This window comes from Pseudorasbora parva, chromosome 19, assembly GCF_024679245.1.
Source record: "Pseudorasbora parva isolate DD20220531a chromosome 19, ASM2467924v1, whole genome shotgun sequence".
Taxonomy (NCBI): domain Eukaryota; kingdom Metazoa; phylum Chordata; class Actinopteri; order Cypriniformes; family Gobionidae; genus Pseudorasbora; species Pseudorasbora parva.
Window position 1 is genome coordinate 2,524,609 of NC_090190.1, and position 21,638 is coordinate 2,546,246.

Below are 21,638 nucleotides of genomic sequence, written 5' to 3' on the forward strand. Positions count from 1 at the left end.
CACATTGCATAGATGTTCTCTACACATGTTTAATAAATGTTTTCGCCACATATTTACAAACAAAGTAGTTGACACCTGAATTGAAACTGGCATTAGCAGCACTAATCTGGGATTTTCCACAGTGGCCATAATCTTCACAGCGTGTGATGACTATGTGGTTATCTTTTCGTGTGCAATCCAGCCTTTTTATTTGGTCTGTAGGAGATTCCAATGACCGTCTTGTGATCTCTCTCCACTATTCCCACTCCTAGTGGCAGTTCTTCAGTAGATTGTCCAGTCCGGTCTTGCTGATCGTCCCATAGGCCTGAGAGTAACTGCCTAGTTTGGCGCGAGGATCCCCAGCAGCAGAAACGTTCGAATTTCCCTGGAAAACCTTCTTGCTAAACCTTGGCGGAAGCTTGGCATCACGTGAATGCGAACGCTGGTTCTGCACAGTGAGATATTAAGATATCATTAAGATGTAAAACAGAGCTATTCAAATCTTACCCTGGAGGGCCAATGCGCTGCAGAGTTTAGCTCCAACCCTGATCAAACACACCTGAACATGCTAATCAAAGGCTGCGTCAGAAACATGGAAAATGCTGCCTTCGGAGGACACATTTGAAGGCAGGAAGGCATCAAACAACGTCCGAATCTAATGTTAGCTTCACTTCATGAGAGACCTCCATCTGATTGATTTTGAAAGCAGCATACATGTATCCTTCGCTGCCTTTGATATCCCACAATCCTGTGCTTTTAATTCAGTGACTGTTGAGCGGGGGGAAAAAGATGGCGTCTGAAAGTTGCGTTTGTTGGTCAGTTTGTGTGTAAATGTGTTTTTTTACCAATATTTTCCACTTCTGATGTAATTTCTAGCGAGAAATGACTAAAGCCCTATTCGCTGGGGACTAGTGTTATCTGGGACCTCTGGTGATTTGTAATAATTGCAGAGAATGTCTGTGATCTTAATCCCGTGCGAATCGGCCATGTCTGTCATTTGTAAAGTAAAAATTCCCCCGCAAATTACCTACCATATTTCGGCGAACACCGAGGTCCTGTGATAATATTAGTCCCGTGTGATTCGACATCTCTGTGATTTGGCCAGGATTAGGCGGATTGTATATCATTTTTGTAAGGTTTTTTTTTCTGGTGCACATTTCTATCTTTATATTTAACGAAGAATGGAGGCTCCATAATAATGCGCACCGTTATGAATTCCCGTGCAGCTCAGCACGGATTATTTTCACTTTAGAATGAGTATCAATTTGGGAGCAAATTGCTTGAATGGTGTGTTTAATATTAACATCAATAATATTCTTAATGAAAAACACAACAGAACAGAACAATGACAAACTTGTTTAAATGGCCGCTTTTACATTTAAAGGTCCCGTTCTTCGAGTGTTTTCGAAGCTTTGATTATGTTTACAGTGTGCAATATAACATGAGTTCATGTTTCGCGTGTAAAAAAACACAGTATTTTTCACACAATTGACTTATCTGTACAGCGCTGTTTCCTCTGTCCTAAAAACGGCCTGATGATTTCCTTGTTCTATGAAGTCTCTCCTTCAGAAATACCTAACGAGTTCTGATTGGGCCAGCGCTTCCCGTGTTGTGATTGGACAGCAGCTTAGCGCACTTTGCCCCGAAAGGTCCCGCCTCTAACCATAACGGGGAGATGCAAGCTCAACAAGACCACGCCCCTATTTTGCGTGTTCTTGTGGGCGGAGGGTTCGTCAACAAACGGTTCTAGTGACGTCATCACAGCAGGAAGTGCAGCGGTGTAGTCCAAACCGGCCGCTCGCTGTAGGCTTTGAAAGGGAACTTCTGTTAAATAAAATATCTCGCTTGGCATTGAACTTTGAGCTTTATAATTTTACAGGTATTATTTGTGCTCTAACAGCAACATTACACACTGACTAAAGTTTGAAAGATGGAATCGCGAAGAACGGGACCTTAAAAACAGAATCTTCCGCTGTATATCGTCAGCTTCTCACTCGTGATGAATGAATTCTGACTCTTGCCGCCGGTCTGTGCTCAGTTCGTAATGTTTATTACTATAAAATAATCAAAATTATATCGATGCCTGTTTATGATTTCATACTATATCTATAACGAAAAAAACATTTACAAGTCTTGACATCATATCCGGGAGAAGTCAGTAAATTCAAGTAAAATCACAGGCTTTGCTTATCCCGCGCGAATGTGGCATGCAAAACTCAGATGTGGGAGTAATTTCTACAACCCCAAATCAGAAAAAGTTGGGACAGTATGGAATGTGCAAATAAAATAAAAAAGAAGTGATTTCTAAAATTACTTTGACTTGTATTTCATTGCAGACAATATGATCACAAAATATTTCATGTTTTGTCCGGTCAACTTCATGTCATTTGTAAATATGCATCCTTTCCTGTCATTCAGACCTGCAACACATTTCAAAAAAAGTTGGGACAGTAAAGCATTTACCACTTTGTAATGTTGCCATTCCTTTTCACAACACTTAAAAGACGTTTAGGGACTAAAGACACCAAGTGATGAAGTGTTTCAGGTGTAATTTTGTCCCATTCTTCCTGCAAACAAGTCTTAAGGTGGGCAACAGTACGGGGTCTTCGTTGTCGCATTTTGCGCTTCAAAATGCGCCACACATTCTCTATTGGAGACCGGTCGGGACTGCAGGCAGGCCAGTCAAGTACCCGTACCCTCTTCCTCCGCAGCCAGGACTTTGTAATGTGTGCTGAATGTGGTTTTGCATTGTCTTGTTGAAATATGCATGGACGTCCCTGGAAAAGATATCTTCTTGAAGGCAGCATATTATGCTCCAAAATCTCTATGTACTTTTCAGCATTAATGGTGCCTTCACAGAAGTGAAAGTTACCTTTGCCAAGGGCACTGACACAACCCTATACCATGACAGACCCTGGCTTTTGGACTTGTTGCTGGTAACAGTCTGGATGATCCTTTTCTTCTTTGGTCCGGAGCACACGGCGCCCATTCCTCCCAAAAAATACCTGAAATACTGATTCATCTGACCACAGTACACATTTCCACTGTGTGATGGTCCATCCCAGATGCCTCCGAGCCCAGAGAAGTCGACGGCGCTTCTGGACACTGTTAACATAAGGCTTCCTTTTGGCACAGTACAGTTTTAACTGGCATTTGTGGATGTAACTACGTATTGTGGTACTTGACAAAGGTTTGCCAAAGTAGTCCTGAGCCTATGTGGTGATATCGCTTATAGGTGAATGAGGATTCTTGATGCAGTGCCGCCTGAGGGATCGGAGATCACGGTTGTTCAGCTTAGGCTTGCGGCCTTGTCCTTTACGCACTGAAATTCCTCCAGATTCCTTGAATCTTGTAATTATGTTATGCACTGTTGAATGTGAAATATCCAAATCTCTTCCTATCTTTCTTTGAGGAACATTGTTTTTAAACATTTCAATAATTTTCTCACGTATTTGTTGGCAAACTGGCGATCCTCTGCCCATCTTTGCTCCTAAAGGATTAGATCTTTCTTGGATGCTGCTTTTGTACCAAAGCATAATTTTAATCCCCTGTTGACATCACCTGTTTCAAATCACATCATTATTTAACACTTTTACCTCATTACTAGCCCTAAATTGCTCCTGTCCCAACTTTTTTTGAAATGTGTTGCAGGTCTGAATGACAGGAAAGGATGCATATTTACAAATGACATGAAGTTGACCAGACAAAACATGAAATATTTTGTGTTCATATTGTATGCAATGAAATACAAGTCAAAGTAAATTTAGAAATCACTACTTTCTTTTTTTATTTGCGTTTTCCAAACTGTCCCAACTTTTTCTGATTTGGGGTTGTAAATCACAGAGGTCCCTAGATAATACTAATCCCGTGCAAATAGTACTAAATAATTCAATATGTGTTTAGTTCTCACCAAAGCTCTCTCTATTTTGCTGTAGATCATTAAACTGTTACAATGCCTTAGAAGTCAGTCCGAAATCAGTTCTGTGAGGTGCCTTCACGCACAAAACACTGCCTTACAAGCCATTGCCTGATAAGACAGCGAGGCAACGACTCAGCAGCCTAGGTTTTCAGATGCAGCCATAGACTTCAGGATCATTAGAAAATCACAGATGGGTGTGTTTGATCAGGGTTGGAGCTAAACTCTGCAGCGCATTTGCCCTCCAGGGTAAGATTTAGATAGACCTGATGTAAAGCATTCGATGAGGCATAGCATTCATTTAAATCACAGTAAATAAGGTGAAGCATAGCAAGAATCATTCAAGGAAGAATGCACACACTAGACCTCCTGAAACATAGCACTGCTTTCTATGTATTCCGTATTCAGACCCAGCAAATGGCAATGTTTCAGGTCAGAGTAAACAAGAGGCAAACTGGAAACATTTCAGATCAAATAGACAGACGCTGTGATTTTTGTGTACTCACCAAGCGAGCAGAGGTGACACATAACCCAGGGGAAACAATGGGTTCATCCTTGCGAAGCAGGGGGTTATTATGAGGCTGTGTGAGAGAGAAAGAGTGTGTGTGGCCTACAGGGGCAGAACGACCTCGTTGCTCTACAGCCTGATGGAAAGAATGGACAGATTAAACATTTCAATTATGTTTTTGCACCATATTACCATTTACTGTCTTTAAATCAGTGCCTTATTAAGCTATTTTAGTTTTTTTAGTCTCCTACAACAGCTTTACATGCATCCAAGGGCAAAAAACATGTTAATTTTCTCATAATACTTGTTGCAGCATCAGCTCTTTTCTCTTAGGGCGCGTGTCCACCAAAGCATTTTTAGCCAGCTAAAATCACCTCGCTGTGGGTGCTTTAGAGCGTTTTTTTCAGTTGAGACGCTTTGCTTTTTATGATATGGAATATCTGCAGAAGTGTTACTAGTATCTCATTTCACAGATAGTTTGTTTCTGTATTGAGTCTATATAAAAATGCTGATACAATGTAAAGTATTTGCTCTGGATCTGGTTTTAAATATTTTTTTTCCGTTATTGAAACCGAATGAAACGGTTCATTCAAAGATTTAGTTTCTCTATGCCCCGCCTCTCTGAGACCCGCTCTGCTCTGATTGGTCAGACGGCACAGTCTGCTGTGATTGGTCAGAATCCAAACGCTCTATGATATCTCAGCTCTTGACACACAGTAATACGAACAGTAACGATGGTGTGGGTTTTACCGTATCAATCTCATCAAAGTAGATTTGATTTGGCAGCAGAAAACAGCTTCTCCTCCACATGAACAACACCAACCAAACTCTTCTAGTCTCAGATACGACTTCAGTGCTTGAAGGCGGGCAAAGCAAACACTGTTCAGCCAATGGGCTGGCATTATGCAAATGAGTTACAAACCTACATAGGTTCAGCAGGAAGTGAGACTGGAATTACTGAAATAGTGTTTCGCCAATAGTGTTTCGTTAATAATATCACAGTTTGACTAGAGCGGACCTTTCTCTGTTTGGTTTCCAGTTTCCTCTAACACTGTTTATCATCATAATCTCATATCGCTTTGAAATGCAGCATTCTGTGCAGAATTCAAATGGGTCGATATGTTTGTTGTCAGCGCACTCGCGTATATATTATCCGCGCTGCGCTCTCGTGTCTGTAGTTGAATTTTGGGGTGTTGGGGTGTGTGCGCTGCTGCGGTGCGTGAAACTAACATGAAAACAGACTTAATTCGCCTCAAATGAAAACATATTTACACTAAATCATTTCCTATCACATATATAGTGTGCTGTGCCTTTCACCATGTAGAAATTAGTAAATGTGTGTGAACAACTGACCGATTTCAGCCTTAGCTTCAGCAGTGTAGGGGGCGGGCTTTAGATTCTAGAGAGCATTTTGATTGGACAGAAGATTTGACGAGCAAGTGAAGTCTGCGATGATGTCACCAAAATCTGAGATTCATTTTAACAGAAGTGAGAGACTGTACATTTTGAATGCTTATATTTCCTGAACGCAAATTTTGTCATAGTTTTGGAACACACACCAGCTTAGTCATAACTTTAAAGGGGTCATATAATGGTACATGCACTTTTACAAGTTGATTATACAGCAATGTGTGTTGGCAGTGACTGTACAAAACCATCCTATAATGATAAAAATCCATCCATTGTTTTTATTTTATCTCCTTATATGTTTAAATCTGTCTGAAATCAAGCCGTTCGATGTGTGACATCACACGATCGGACACCCCTCCCACGACTGTTGATTGACAGCAGCGTTTCAGCTCAGACCCGCCCTGAGCGAGCGCAAGCTTTTATTGTCAAAGTCCGCTATTGTGGATACGCTGGAGCAGAATGGCGTCTAAGCGATTGTGGTGTTCTGTTCTTGGGTGCAATAATGAACACAGCAGTCATTTTGATGTTGCTATATCTGATATATCGAATTGATACGGCTGAACTTGCACAGATGTGTCCTGAGAGACTCACGTTGTCAAACTTTCTCCTGTTGTCTAACGCCCGTTTCACACATACTCCGTCTGCAGTGCGTGTGCGTGTTGAGTTGCGTGTGCGTGTGCGTTGCAGGATCGCGCCCTGTTGTGCTTTCACATATGCTGTGTTTGCAGACCGCAACTGATCCGCTGTTGCCTACCACAAACACTGCATTTATTCATTATTTTTTATTTAAAATCCAAAAGTTGCTACTGAACATGGCTCGTCAGAATTGCAATTATCTTACTTGTTCATAAAAGTCAGGTTAACGTAGGCTACTACATTTAAACAACATTTTATTCAATTAATGAATTCATAGGCCTATTTATATAGCCTAGTAGCCTACTTTAGATTTAGCTCACACAAGTGGCAAAACATTTAAACATAGGTTATAGCCTAAAATCACAAACATTTTAAATTAGAAACTTACAATAGTCTATTCAAAAACAGCCGACTCTCGTCTTTTCTTTCATTTTTAAACCCTTTTAAAAGAAATCCTGCAGGTCATAAATAACTTTATTTTTTCCTCCAAGAAAGGACGAGTGCTATCCATTATGGCACTTTTTTTACCTAAATGCCAGGTAAGGTGTCGTTTCCTTGCTTAACTTGAGAAAAAAAGCCATGTGTTGACTTTGAAACAGGAGTATATTTTAACGTATATGCATCTGTGGTGAAATTACTAGATTTTTGGGTCAGTACATGTTTATTTTAATGCGAACAATGTTCTGTCGCTTTAATGCAGCAGCGCAGCGCAGCGCAGCAAAAAATAGACTCGGTACGAAAACGATCGGCGCACTGCTGCAGACGCAACGCACCTGGAACGGACTGAGGACCGCATCTGCGTGCAGTGTGAAAGCTGTCATCCGTTAACATGGATACGGAAAAAAATACGCACCGCACATGCACTGCAGACGGAGTATATGTGAAACGGGCGTAAGCAACGCTTCACACTCAAAGCCCCCACAGAACAGAGGGGCGGGGTGAGCAAAGCTCATTAGCATAAAAGGCACATGCACAGAAACGGCTTGCTGAAAACAGAGCTGTTTTTCACCAGGTTAAATGAGTGATTTCTTAGAATACTAAATAGAATTTTTAATTAAAGTATATTACAAAGTTTTAATTTAGACACTAAATAATCATATTAAATTGTACAAAAATTGCATTATATGACCCCTTTAAGACTAACACAGTCAAACAAAAAGCTAAAGAACTTCAAAACTTAAATTGGACTTTAAATTGGAACGAAGTCCACACTAGAGGCCCAGTAACTACTAGCTAGTTTGTAACTAACTTTGTACATTATTTGGTTGCACCCTTTGCTCTTAAGGCAGAACGTAGTTAGTAGGTCGCAAGCTCTTCGTAAAGTAATGCGTAGTCGCATATGACGTTTACCCTCAATGATCCAATAATAGCCCTCAAATACAAGAGCAGAAGTTGTGTTGAAATGCTGTGAATGATTTCAGTTCATTCTTCATTCAAACTACTTTTGCCTCACGTAACTAACAGTAAAATACGTTTCCATTTAAATAAAATACTTAATCATGAATAACATAAGTGCTTTTATATATGAATAACATGCAGAAACATTCAGTATTTAAAACGAAATTAATAAGTACTATTAATAACTTTGCAGATCTTTCATAATCTACGACAGTCAAACCAACATTGATTCAGACACCTTCAACATTTCTCACATTATCACAGTTTATTCACTATATTTTAGAAAATAGTAATAAAAGAACTGAGTGTCAGAGCAAATTCTTCTTGATAATGTCAGATAACTGATAGAAAGGGATGTAATGGATCACAATCAACCAATCAGCTGTTAGATTTAAGAACACAATTAGATAGCACCAGTTTAGGTCGACCAATGACCAGCAATGCTTCATTTAGTTCAGTCTGTGGTGTCAAAGGTCACATTAGCAATTCAAGAACAAACACTGAAGCAAAACATGATGAGCTCAAAGTGTCTGAATCATTTTGGTCTGACATTTTAATAAATTTTACAGGTAGAATTAATTTTGGGTATAATAGATTCACAGTTGACTTTATTTTGCTCTCCTCACTGACAGAAATGAACTCTAGTGTCCTGCACACACTAGAGAAACATTATATCTGAGTCTGAATCATGTTTGGTTTGACTGTATATTACACAATACATGAAAGGTCATAATAGGGGCATTCAGGGGCTAAATACACCACAGCTCTGAATGTCAGGCGGGGCAGTAGGACGTACCAGAGACCCATTAGCTCCGTCTGAAAGCAGAACAGTCTCCTGATTCCTCCTCCCAAACCGCTGAGGAGGAGATGGGTAGTGGGGCAGTTTGACTGAACCATCTGCAAAATAAATGGGTAATGCCTTTTATGGCTATCAAATGAGTAATATATGGTTATTCGTTTTGGGAACTAGAAAAAAGTATTTTCTGTTCAAACGTACAGTAAAAATAGCATGTTATTACAATACAAAATAACTGTTTTATATGTCAATATATTGTACAATTTTAATTTATTATTTTAGAGTCATGTTCAGTATGGAGCGCCACAAGGCTCAGTTCTGGGAACATTGGAGTTATATTAAAAATGTCCTGGCTCTTCCAAGCTTTATAATGGCAGTGACTTTTTGGGTCATTTTTGAAGCCCATAAAAGTGCATCTATCCATCATAAAAGTGCATCTATCCATCATAAAAGTGCATTTATCATCATAAAAGTGCATCTATCCATCATAAAAGTGCATCTATCATCATAAAAGTGCATCTATCGATCATAAAAGTGCATTTATCATCATAAAAGTGCATCTATTCATCATAAAAGTGCATCTATCCATCATAAAAGTGCATCTATCCATCATAAAAGTGCATCTATCCATCATAAAAGTGCATTTATCATCATAAAAGTGCATCTATTCATCATAAAAGTGCATCTATCCATCATAAAAGTGCATCTATCCATCATAAAAGTGCATTTATCATCATAAAAGTGCATCTATCCATCATAAAAGTGCATTTATCATCATAAAAGTGCATTTATCATCATAAAAGTGCATCTATTCATCATAAAAGTGCATCTATCCATCATAAAAGTGCATCTATCCATCATAAAAGTGCATTTATCATCATAAAAGTGCATCTATCCATCATAAAAGTGCATCTATCCATCATAAAAGTGCATTTATCATCATAAAAGTGCATTTATCATCATAAAAGTGCATCTATCCATAATAAAAGTGCATCTATCCATCATAAAAGTGCATTTATCATCATAAAAGTGCATCTATCCATCATAAAAGTGCATCTATCCATCATAAAAGTGCATTTATCATCATAAAAGAGCATCTATCCATCATAAAAGTGCATTTATCATCATAAAAGAGCATCTATCCATCATAAAAGTGCATCTATCCATCATAAAAGTGCATCCATCCATTATAAAAGTGCATCTGTCCATCATAAAAGTGCATCTATCCATCATAAAAGTGCATTTATCATCATAAAAGAGCATCTATCCATCATAAAAGTGCATCTATCCATCATAAAAGTGCATTTATCATCATAAAAGAGCATCTATCCATCATAAAAGTGCATTTATCATCATAAAAGAGCATCTATCCATCATAAAAGTGCATCTATCATCATAAAAGTGCATTTATCATCATAAAAGAGCATCTATCCATCATAAAAGTGCATTTATCATCATAAAAGTGCATTTATCATCATAAAAGAGCATCTATCCATCATAAAAGTGCATTTATCATCATAAAAGAGCATCTATCCATCATAAAAGTGCATCTATCATCATAAAAGTGCATTTATCATCATAAAAGAGCATCTATCCATCATAAAAGTGCATCTATCCATTATAAAAGTGCATTTATCATCATAAAAGAGCATCTATCCATCATAAAAGTGCATTTATCATCATAAAAGTGCATTTATCATCATAAAAGAGCATCTATCCATCATAAAAGTGCATTTATCATCATAAAAGAGCATCTATCCATCATAAAAGTGCATCTATCATCATAAAAGTGCATTTATCATCATAAAAGAGCATCTATCCATCATAAAAGTGCATCCATCCATCATAAAAGTGCATTTATCATCATAAAAGAGCATCTATCCATCATAAAAGTGCATCTATCCATCATAAAAGTGCATCTATCCATCATAAAAGAGCATTTATCATCATAAAAGTGGATCTATCCATCATAAAAGTGCATTTATCATCATAAAAGTGCATCTATCCATCATAAAAGTGCATCTATCCATCATAAAAGTGCATCTATCCATCATAAAAGAGCATCTATCCATCATAAAAGTGCATCTATCCATCATAAAAGAGCATCTATCCATCATAAAAGTGCATCTATCCATCATAAAAGTGCATCTATCCATCATAAAAGTGCATCTATCCATCATAAAAGTGCATCTATCTATCATAAAAGTGCATCTATCTATCATAAAAGTGCATCTATCCATCATAAAAGTGCATCTATCCATCATAAAAGTGCATCTATCCATCATAAAAGTGCATTTATCATCATAAAAGTGCATCTATCCATCATAAAAGTGCATCTATCATCATAAAAGTGCATTTATCATCATAAAAGTGCATAAAAGTGGACTTTTATGGACTTCAAAAATGACCCAACAATTCACTGCCATTATAAAGCTGGGAAGAGCCAGGACATTTTTTAATATAACTCTGATTGTGTTCGTCTGAAAGAAGAATTTCATACACCCCTAGGATGACTAGAGAGAGAATAAATCATGGAACAATTTTCATTTTTGGGTGAACGATCCCTGTAAGCTGGTCATCAAAAAATGGAATATAGTTGACAAATCGAATCGGGCATATCAAGACCTGCAGTGTAAATTGAATGTGATCGTACAGCCACTCGTCAGCAGAACTCACTCGGCATGTGTGTGATGGGGTTATAAGAGGTTTTGCCTGCACTGGGGCTCAGTGTGGAGCTGGTGCTGTCCTGTGTTTGCTCAGGCCGACTGAGAGGTTTGGCAACAGCTGCTCCGGGTCCACTGTGGCTCTTCTTAACGCCGGGAGATTTCCTCTCATGATCTCCATCCACACCGCGCTTGCCATCTCTCTTGTCCAATCCACTGTCCTCATTCTCCACTGCAGTCTTCTCCTCTAATTTCTGCCTGAAATGAGGTTGTTTTTGCATATGCCGACTGGCCCTTTTTTCCAGGATCATCTTTTTTTAGGAGAAATTGGAAAGATGGAGAAAAAAGTCATTTTTAAGTATGTGCTATTGTATTATGGAGTCAGTATGGACTGGAGTACCACAAGGCTCAGTTCTGGGACCAATACTTTTCATCCTGTACATACTAACCTTGAGATTAGTGTTGTAGTACCCGAGACCGGTCTTAAGACCATTTTTCTCGGTTTCGACCGTATTTGTTCTCAGTCTTGTCTTGGTCTCGGACTTAGAGGACTCTGGATTTGATCTCAAGACCAGTCAAGAACATTGTCTGATTTAACATTATTAATGTGATTTGATGTAAAACTTACTGTTTAAAATGTAATCAATAACTTCTATGTAATGTGATTTCTTTTGATACTGTGCTGCCGGGTTCAAAATCAATTCAACATTGTCTCAAAAATGCCCAAAATTTATATAAATGGGCAAAACATTCTGAGATTTAGTTTAGTTTTTAGTTTTTTTTACAACATAAAATATAATTAAGCAATATCACAAGAGCAAAAGAGTTGTTTTCATTAATATAAGCGTGACTGCAAATTATATTTTATACAAACGTTCAATAGATTAATATTAAATGACAGATTTTAAACTGTGTTTGCTAATTCAGCAACATTTTGTTATTAACTCAATCAGCTGCTTTGAACAAATCGGTTGATTAAATGATTCTGTGAATGTTAAATTATGTTAATATTTTAATGTTTAATTAATCTGAACATTATTTATGAAGGTGTTCCAATGCAGATGCAACTTTTGCCATTCATTTTACTGTCATTGGTTTGATTGGTAACAGCACTATATAGTGTCTTACTATTCTAATTACATGTATTCATTAAATATAAGTCATTTCTCAGATAGTAGATGTGGATCTTTTAGATTAATTTAAGGAGAGCTGGTCTGGTCTCGGTTTAGGTGGTCTTGACTACAGCAGAACTTGAGATTATTACTATAAATACACTGTTCAAATGTTTGGCCAATTTTTTTTTTTTTTTTTTTGGGGGGGGGGGATTTTTTAATTTTTATGTTTTAAGTATTTTTAAGGCTGCATTTCTTTGAGAAAAACACAGTAAAATCAGGTACCTTTTGAATATAAATGTAATTTATTTCTGAATTTATCATCATTATACTCCAGTCTTCAGTGTCACATATTCCTTCACAAATCATTCTCATATTTGATGCTTAAGAGACACATTTATAATAAAACACATTAAAATCTGTAAAGATCAAAAGAACATTTATTTGAAATATAAAATGTTTGCCATTTTTGATCACTGTAATGCATGCTTGAAGAATAAAAGTATTATTTTCTTTCAAAAAACAAAACTTTTGATTGATAGTGTAAATGTGTCAATGTCTCCAGAAGGAAGTTTCTGTCACTGTAACACAGCGTTTGTTAACATAACACAGAATTCCCGTGACTGTGTACACTCACAACATTACGACTGCTCTTGAGAAACATCATGAGGACAAAGGTCAAAATAAATCTGTGGGAAAATAATGAATGGAAAATTTCCCCTCACCTCATAGAGTTTGTTTCTGTACTGAGTAACAGAGAGCTGGACATCATCATCCACCGGCAGAATGACATCATAGACCAAACAAGGCTCTCTGGCTGGGTTGTGAAATCTTGCAATGGAATATGGAAAGAGGATGAATATTTCTACTGTTTTATTATTCATTAATCTATTTACTAATTCATTTTTCATAAAATAAAATAAAAATCTCAATATGACTTATGGTCAACATACAGTGATAATTATACTTCTGTAATGTGATACATATAAGTAAAACAGATGATACATAAGTTACAAAATAAATACATACATTTGCACTTTAAGTTGTTTTTTATACACTGACTGCACCTCAAATAAATCAATAAATAAAAATTAAGGCATTTACATTATTAACAGCTTGTAAATAATGTTAACCACCATTATTAGAATGAAGAAAAAACATAAAATTATATATATATATATATATATATATATATATATATATATATATATATATATATATATATATATATATATATATATATATATATATATATATATATATATATATATATTTTTTTTTTTTTTTTTTTTTTTTTTTTTTTATTAGACCAAAATAATGCCTCAGTACTTTAGCTAATGCATTCGGTAATTGGTTAACAGTAACATTATCATTTCTGGTTAACATTAATTAATAGCCAATCAACAATAGCGATCTCATTTTGACATACATTAGTAGTCAAAAACGATATCAGGAGAGGATATTTATTTTTAATCACCCTACAAGTTTGATTAAACCATCAAAATATGAGGACAGGACAGGGAAGAGGAAAACACTAAACTGGGTTAAGGTGTTTATCTGACAAAGTTATTTGGCAAAAAAAGGCACACTACAACTACAGGTTTAATTTTACTATGCAAAATAGATGCATAGAAAAACAACAAGCATGCATTGACGACATAATCAGTTATTATAATATGTCATTGGTTCCCTCTTGTTTATGATTTCTTTGCATGAAAGCCAATTTGGCATGTTTCATTGCATTATCACCACCAATAAAACAAGCAATAAAACTATGCAATATGCGTACAAAATCTTTAATATTTTAATAAAGAGTAACATTTTCTAAAGGGTTTTAAATTTACTAGGCTGGACGTCACTTTTGGCCACTACATTATTATTTACAAACATTAAAGGTTTCATATAATGCGCCTTTTTACAAGATGTAAAATAAGTCTCATGTCAGTGTGTATGTTAAGTTTTAGCTCAAATACCCCACATAGAATTTTTATAGCATGTTAAAATTGTCTCTTTTTGAGGGTGAGCAAAAAAAAACGGCATTTGTGTGTGCAATCCCTTTAAATGCAAATGAGCTGCTGCTACCTGCCCTTTTCTTAAAAAGGGCGGGGCTTTAAGATCTTGCGTTAGCAGTTCTGATTACTTCACACACACACACACACACACACACACACACACACACACACACACACACACACACACACACACACACACACACACACACACACACACACACACACACACACACACACACACACACACACACACACACACACACACACACACACACACACACTGAAAATGTCAGAAACTGTTCAGCCATTTATGATCAAACCAGAATCGGACAATGATGGAGAGACTCCAGAAGAAGAGACGACATGTAGAATGGCTACCAGCAAGTATCTCCCTTTGCTTTGAGCTTTGAGCACCATAACTTTGCAGATGTTGTTTCTGCTCAAACAGCGACATCACACACATTCACTAAAGTTAAATCATAATCAAGGACCTCTTTAAATAAGACACTAAAGAAAGTGAGACGTACTTGGACACATAAGGGTGCTGCAGAGCTTCCTCTGCACTGAGTCTCTTGTCTGGATTGAACACCAGCAGGCGCTGCACTAAATCAAGGGCGTCGGGTGGCACTGATGCCGGCAGAATTTCATCTAATGGCACCTGTGGTCTAAACACACATCCACATCAAGCATGATTATTATGACAGCAGAGTCCTCGTTCAAGTTCAGCTAAACAACCATTCAAACATATTTAACATACCTAAGCAGCATTCTCTGGATCACAGAAGCCCCATACTCTGATTTAATGGCCACCACATCTGGAATATATATATATATAAATTAATGAACAGTAACTCTGAACATGTTCCATAAGCTTTCCGGTTGTCGTCTGGAAGAACAAGCCTTTTGTGAGATACGAACTCACCCTCTGTAGAAGGATGTGGAATCACGCTCATGATTTTTTCGACTTGATTAATGGTAGACGTCCCAGGGAAGAGCGGTTTGCCCAGGAGCATCTCTCCCAGAATGCAACCTATGCTCCACATGTCCACACCTTTCGTGTACCTGCAGGAAATATAGAACTTATTATCATAATAATAATAAACTTTATTTTATATAGCACCTTTAAATGTTACATCTCAAAGCACTTTACATAAAAATATGAATTGAAAATACACAAAAAAAAACAGGAACAAAGTAGACAAATGAATCACATAAAAGCTATCCTAAAATAATATGTTTTAAGTGATGATTTAAAAACAATAAGGGATTCTGCATTCCTAATCTCAGAGGGCATAATATATTGTACATTATGATTAACATGCTATATACTATCCTTAACCCTCATCTTTACCTTGCGGATCAAAATGACCTGAAGCCATAAAATAATGCTTATCGGTAATTTAGTTTTTTTGTCCAGAAAGCAACGGATAGTTCACCCCAAAATGAAAAGCAGATAAATATCACATGTTCATTTTTGGGTGAACTTGCCCTTTAACATTTAATAAGGATATTTTTTCTTTTAATGCATTTTTTTTAAATTGACCTTTAAATTACTAGATTTTAATAATAAAAAAAGCACATTCTTTCAACTTAAATTCAAAATAACACAATTTCATGCATAACCCTTTTAATTCAGCTCAAAATCTCTCACATTGGGAGTCTTTGCCGACCTCTTGCGGAGAAATAATAATATAAGATGATATTTCATTGCGTTATATGGAGCGGATAAGCTGTTTCTCTCTTATAGGTGCCATGTGTAAAAATTGAGGTAAAAATATCCCCAAAAAAAGACCTACACGCATCAAAAGAATGAGAAGAAATAAGGGCAATGATGTCATTAAAAAAATGTCAAGTTATAGTGCTGCAGAGATATCAACCTTTATTAGCAGTAGCATTACTAGCCCCAGCCCGACAGGTGTCGTAATACCAGTCTCGGCCATGGGAGGCGGTATGCGGGCAACATAACCACCTGCCAACCTGGTGTACTTGAACCTGAAGTCAATCGTGTGGAAAGTACAGCCCACTACTTTATTTCAGTTCAGGGAAGAGAGTGGACGGATGGCTGAAGCCCTTGGCCCCTTAAATGTAAAGAGCTACTCTACCTGACCGGAAAAAGCGGAAGTGCGTGCACCCGGCGACTGTGTCCCGTCTGGTCATAATAAAAGTCCCGGTACTCGCGAGCCGTTTAGAATAGGCGCCCTCCAGTGGACGAAAAGTTGCATAGTGCACCTTTAAGTATGCATTCAGATGCACATGTAGATATTATAAAATAGTTTTGTGGTAAAGTTTTAGCATTTTTTGTTAGAATTTGGAGCATTTTAAGGTTTTTCTATGTGTACTGAAGCATTCCTCACATTCCATTCATTCCTAAGGGGGTCAAATTGACCCGCAAGGAAAGTAATTGTTCCCTTTTTAAATTCCAACCACAAAAATCCTAGAATCCAGTCAATTTTTTGTGTATTTGTGGTTCAAGTGCGATGAAAGTCCTAGGGTCTTAAACCACTCTGATAAACAAAATTTTCAACATTAAAAAAAAAAGTTTTCAGGTCAAAATGATGGAGGAAGGATGAGGGCTAAAGATTCTGTTATGCCCTTTTACAGGGTCTTGATGTTGTTTTTGATGTCGATTATTTCCTCATTTTCTCATTGTTGCGGCTCCTCTCTTCCCAGTCTGTCAGTAACTCTGTTTAGTTCCTGTCTCTATGAAGCCCCTCCTTCTGAAAATCACACTGTGCTCTGATTGGTCGGCTGAAGCAGTGTGTTGTGATTGGTATTTGGGAAATGTCCCGCCCCTTACCAGAACAGCCAGTTTCAACACACCACTAACTCAAGCGAGCCCCGCCTATTTATACTGTGTATGAATTATTACAATGAGGAATATTGTGACGTGTTAGTTCTCAGAAGAAAACTCAAGACTACAATGGAGGCGTTTCAGGAGGTCAGAAACACTGATACTTATATAGAGAAGAACTCCCTTCAAACAGCAACATCACACACTGAAGAAAGATAGAAAATAGCATCATAGGTGCTCTTTTAAAGGCCACGAACCTAATGGATCCCAAGAGTATTTCGGGGGCTCTGTACCATCGCGTTGCCACATACTCTGTCAAGGCAGGATTCGCCGCATCCTCTTGGATCTGGTACAGGGATCTTGCCAAGCCAAAGTCGCACAGTTTCACAAAGCAATCCGAGTCTAGTAAGATGTTAGATGGCTTTAAAAAATAAAAATACAGAAATTACTTCAATCAGAACTGGTCTAAACTCATTTTCCAAGGATAGTATTGAGTTGTCAAATTTTGAAGATGAAATACTACAAGGCACTCACATGGTAAATTAAAAAGCTTTTAACTAACTGGGCTGAATCATTAACTCTTTCCCCACTAAACACGTAATTTTCCGTTATTTGTGAGAAAATGCTTCCCAGCCAAAAACTGCATTTTCTGTTGTCACTGTTAGATGCTAGGGGGCGCTATTATGCATTTTCTGAATCAAAACTGAATCTCCTGATCAAAACACACGTGAGGAAGACACAGTAAAACAAGCAATCGTGTGTAAACAGATGCATATGCAAAACAACATGATCATCAACATCATATAAATCAAAACTATCAAATGTTACTGAATGAGATGTGGACGCAGGACTGTGAAGCATTAGAGGTGTTGATGGACTCGTCTGTGTCCATCACCATCTGTGTTTGATCATCTCTGAATCTGATCTGGATACAGTCTTTCACAAAAACTTGATTTTCTCAGCTTTTTGTTTAAAATGTAGCTTTTTTATGAAACTTACCCATATTCAAGAGTTGATAAAAGAGGAAAGCATGAAGCTGGAATACAATGTTTTTTGTTTGTTTGTTTGTTTGTTTGTTTAAAAGAAGAGGGTCAGCTCTTTCTTTTGATATATTGCATGCTCAGATATTTTGAAAAACAAAATATTCTATGGGCTAATACATTTTTGGAAAAATGGTCAAAAACCCTGGCGGTGGCTGGCAGGGAAAGAGTTAAAAACATCAGTTAAAAGTGTGCCGTTTGGGCTGCTCAGCCGTCTGCAGGACACATATCAATTGTTTAAACAATTCTTAGTAATTATTGGATCATCAGAGAGAGCTGGTTGATCAGTGGGAGTGGCTATAAACAGCCTCTTAGTAATATTGAGTTGTAGTTATCGTAATAATCTCAAGGGTAGCATGTACAGGATGAAAAGCAGCGGCTCCAGAACTGAGCCTTGTGGTGCTCCATACTGACTCCATAATAATGACAAACCTTTTGGTCCCTGTGAATGACGTTGCCTGAATGAAGATATTTTGTCGCTTTCAGAAGCTGGTACATTACATAACGCTTATGAATGTCTTTTAATAGACTTCCCTTCTTTATTACTGCATGTAGGTCTGTGTCTGAAAAGAAAAGAATAGTTGGTGTGATTGATAAAGTATAGGCATTAAAGATCAACTTAATAATTATTAAATCTTAGGACAAGAACATGGAATTATAATATACACCGTAGCAAAGATGCTCTCCTACCCATGAATTCAAACACGAGGTAAATGTCTTTGTCGTTTTGGGCTCTGATGACGTTTAGTAATTTAATTATGTTAGGATGATCCCCAAACTCCTGCAAAAGAGAAAAGAAGAAGGACATTTGATAACATTCTTAAAGGATGAGTTCACTTCAAAATGAAAACGTCCTGATCATTTCCTCACCCCATCTCATCCAAGATGTTCATGTCTTTCGTTCTCCAGTGGAAAAGAAATGAAGTTTTTTGAGGAAAACATTCCAGGATTTTTCTCTACATAATGAACTTCAATGGGAACCAACAGATGAAGGTCCAAATCAGTGCAGTTTCAGAGGAAGAGCTTCAGAGACTCTGATGATCCCAGAGGAATAGAGTCTGAGCCACACAAACCATCAGACATTTACTAAAAAAACAAAAACATTTATATACATTTTAACCTTGAATGCGTGACTTCGGAGTTGTGATTCTTCTCGATGCATGATGTCATCACGTCTGAAAGGTCACATGACGCAGGTGGAAATGTCGACCCAGTGCCGACAAACTCCATCTCATGTTCTCCTCCAACTTTAAAATCGTCTGTCATCATTGTTTTTACCTTTATTTCTGTAAAGGGCGTTTGATTTAGTCTTTGTACGTTCGTTTTAACACTGCACGTAATTCCACCTTTGTCATGTGACCTTTCCAATGTGATGACCATGCATCGTGAAGAGTCACAACACCGAAGTCACGCATTCGAGGTTAAAAACTATATACATGTTTATTTTACTTGAAAATGTCTGATGGTTTGTGTGGATCAGACTCTATTCCTCTGGGATCGGTCAGAGTCTCTGAAGCTCTTCCTCTGAAACTGCATTGATTTGGACCTTCAGCCGTTGGTTCCCATTGAAGTCCATTATGAGGAGAAAAATCCTGGAATGTTTTCCTCAAAAAAACTTCTTCTTTTTTCCACTGAAGAAAGAAAGACATGAACATTTTGGATGAGATGGGGTGAGGAAACTATCAGGACATTTTCATTTTGAAGTGAGATAATCCTTTAACAATATGCAGAATTTACTATGTTCAGCCAGGAAAAAAAGGGACAGTAAACACGTTTATAATGTTACAAAAGGTTCTATTTCAAATACATGCTGTTCTTTTTAACTGTAATGTTCATCAAAGAATAAAATGTATCACAGTAAAAAAAAAAAAATATTTCATCACTGATAATCATAAATGTGTGTTGATGATCAGATCCTCATCTGAGAGTGATTAGTGAAGGATCATGTGACTCTGAAACCTGGAGTAATGATGATAAATTCAGCTTTGATCACAGGAATACATCACACTTTACTATATATTCACATAGAGAATTGATCATTTACACTGAAGGAATATTTCCCAGTTTTTACAGTATTTGTGATCAAATAAACACAGCCTTGGTGAGCGGAGGAGACAAAAAACGAAACAGACCCAAACCTTTGACCTGTAGTGTAAATATATGGGTTAAAACAAATTTTGAAATATTCTTACCTGGAGGAGCATAATTTCTCTAAATGTTCTCTATGGGAAAATGGCAGAAGAAGTGTAAAATTAAAACACTTTAACAATTAATACCTGAGCTTAATTTACCTTTACCTGTTCAGAACAGTACTACAGTATAATACAGTAAATGTGTGTCTCTAACCTGAGCATCAGTTCGATTCCTAAAGGCATCAAAGATTTTCTTCACAGCGACAATCTCTCCTGTTTTTCTGTCCACCGCCTTCCAAACTATTCCATATGCCTGTGACAAACGGATTTGAACACACACTGTGATTAAACAGCTGATTGAAGGAAAACAGACGCTGTATAAATGGATGGCCAGGTCTCTTGCCATCCCTTACGCAACAAAAATATATTGCAGTATATTGGAAAATATCATGAAATACATTAGACAATATATTTACCTATATGGCATTTAATATTTATATTTTCCAACATATTGCCAGCCGTCCATCCATCCATTTTTGTTCTATTTACTTCTTAAGTAAAGTCAATTTACTTTAAACAGAAGCATCAGTCCCCATTTAAACTGCACCAATCACAGGGTACAGCACTTCAAACTCATGATCACTACTGAATATATCAACACACGATAGAAACAATAACTCATGATATTCTAATGTTTAAATTGTCCACAAAGCAGTAAGTTAAATAGTCTACATAACCCTAGCTGACTGCTTATATTACTCAGTTTGTATCTTTTTAAAAACGTACCCCTTTCCCAAGTCTTCTCTTGATGTCATACTTCTGGGTGATGTGCTCTTCAACTTCTGTGATGTTCATCCCGTCTTTTCCTTTTCGTTTTACCCTTTTTAAGATGTTTTGATCATGGCAGGAATAAAATCCTGACTGCCCAAATGTTATATTTAATAGATGAAAACTTCACTCGGTCACCTTGGGCTTTTCCTAAGTGACATGCCGAATACAAAACATCTACACACGATCTTAATCACTATTGACAATACAAACATATAAAAGGAGTTACATAAACTCTAAATCTGACCTGTTAAAAAAAACAACAGCAAATGTTTATGTCGTTTTATAGATAATCGATGGCCTGCTGGAAAAGATAAGCATCACTTGGGTTTGTATTGTTTGTAACCGTGGAGACACAAGGACGCAATCTCTTAAAGGAGCCGCGCATGTTTTCGAAAGGTGAGTCACGTGATTAGC

General features: G+C 37.1%; 1 protein-coding gene across 1 annotated transcript; it reads right to left on the reverse strand.

Moving 5' to 3' along the window:
* Window positions 1-24: 24 nt before the first annotated feature.
* Window positions 25-21,539, reverse strand: mapk15 (mitogen-activated protein kinase 15). The gene is made up of 14 exons (XM_067425618.1): window positions 21,180-21,539; window positions 20,608-20,706; window positions 20,454-20,483; window positions 18,952-19,042; window positions 18,694-18,824; window positions 17,479-17,642; window positions 15,353-15,492; window positions 15,188-15,245; window positions 14,958-15,095; window positions 13,144-13,249; window positions 11,320-11,617; window positions 8,644-8,744; window positions 4,402-4,539; window positions 25-427 (listed from the first exon to the last, which is right to left on the reverse strand). The coding sequence occupies exons 1-14, from the start codon at window positions 21,246-21,248 to the stop codon at window positions 248-250; spliced, it is 1,743 nt and encodes a 580-aa protein (XP_067281719.1). The 5' UTR covers window positions 21,249-21,539; the 3' UTR covers window positions 25-247.
* Window positions 21,540-21,638: the final 99 nt, after the last annotated feature.

Bases quoted from the DNA above. Each gene is read 5' to 3' on its own strand.
- mapk15 (XM_067425618.1), bottom strand. From the start codon at position 21,248: ATGAACATCACAGAAGTTGAAGAGCACATCACCCAGAAGTATGACATC. The intron at 15,493-17,478 runs GTTCGTGGCCTT...TATTTCCTGCAG, and splicing joins ATACTCTTGGGATCCATTAG to GTACACGAAAGGTGTGGACA. The intron at 428-4,401 runs GTGAGTACACAA...CTCACTGTGCAG, and splicing joins GTGTCACCTCTGCTCGCTTG to AACCAGCGTTCGCATTCACG.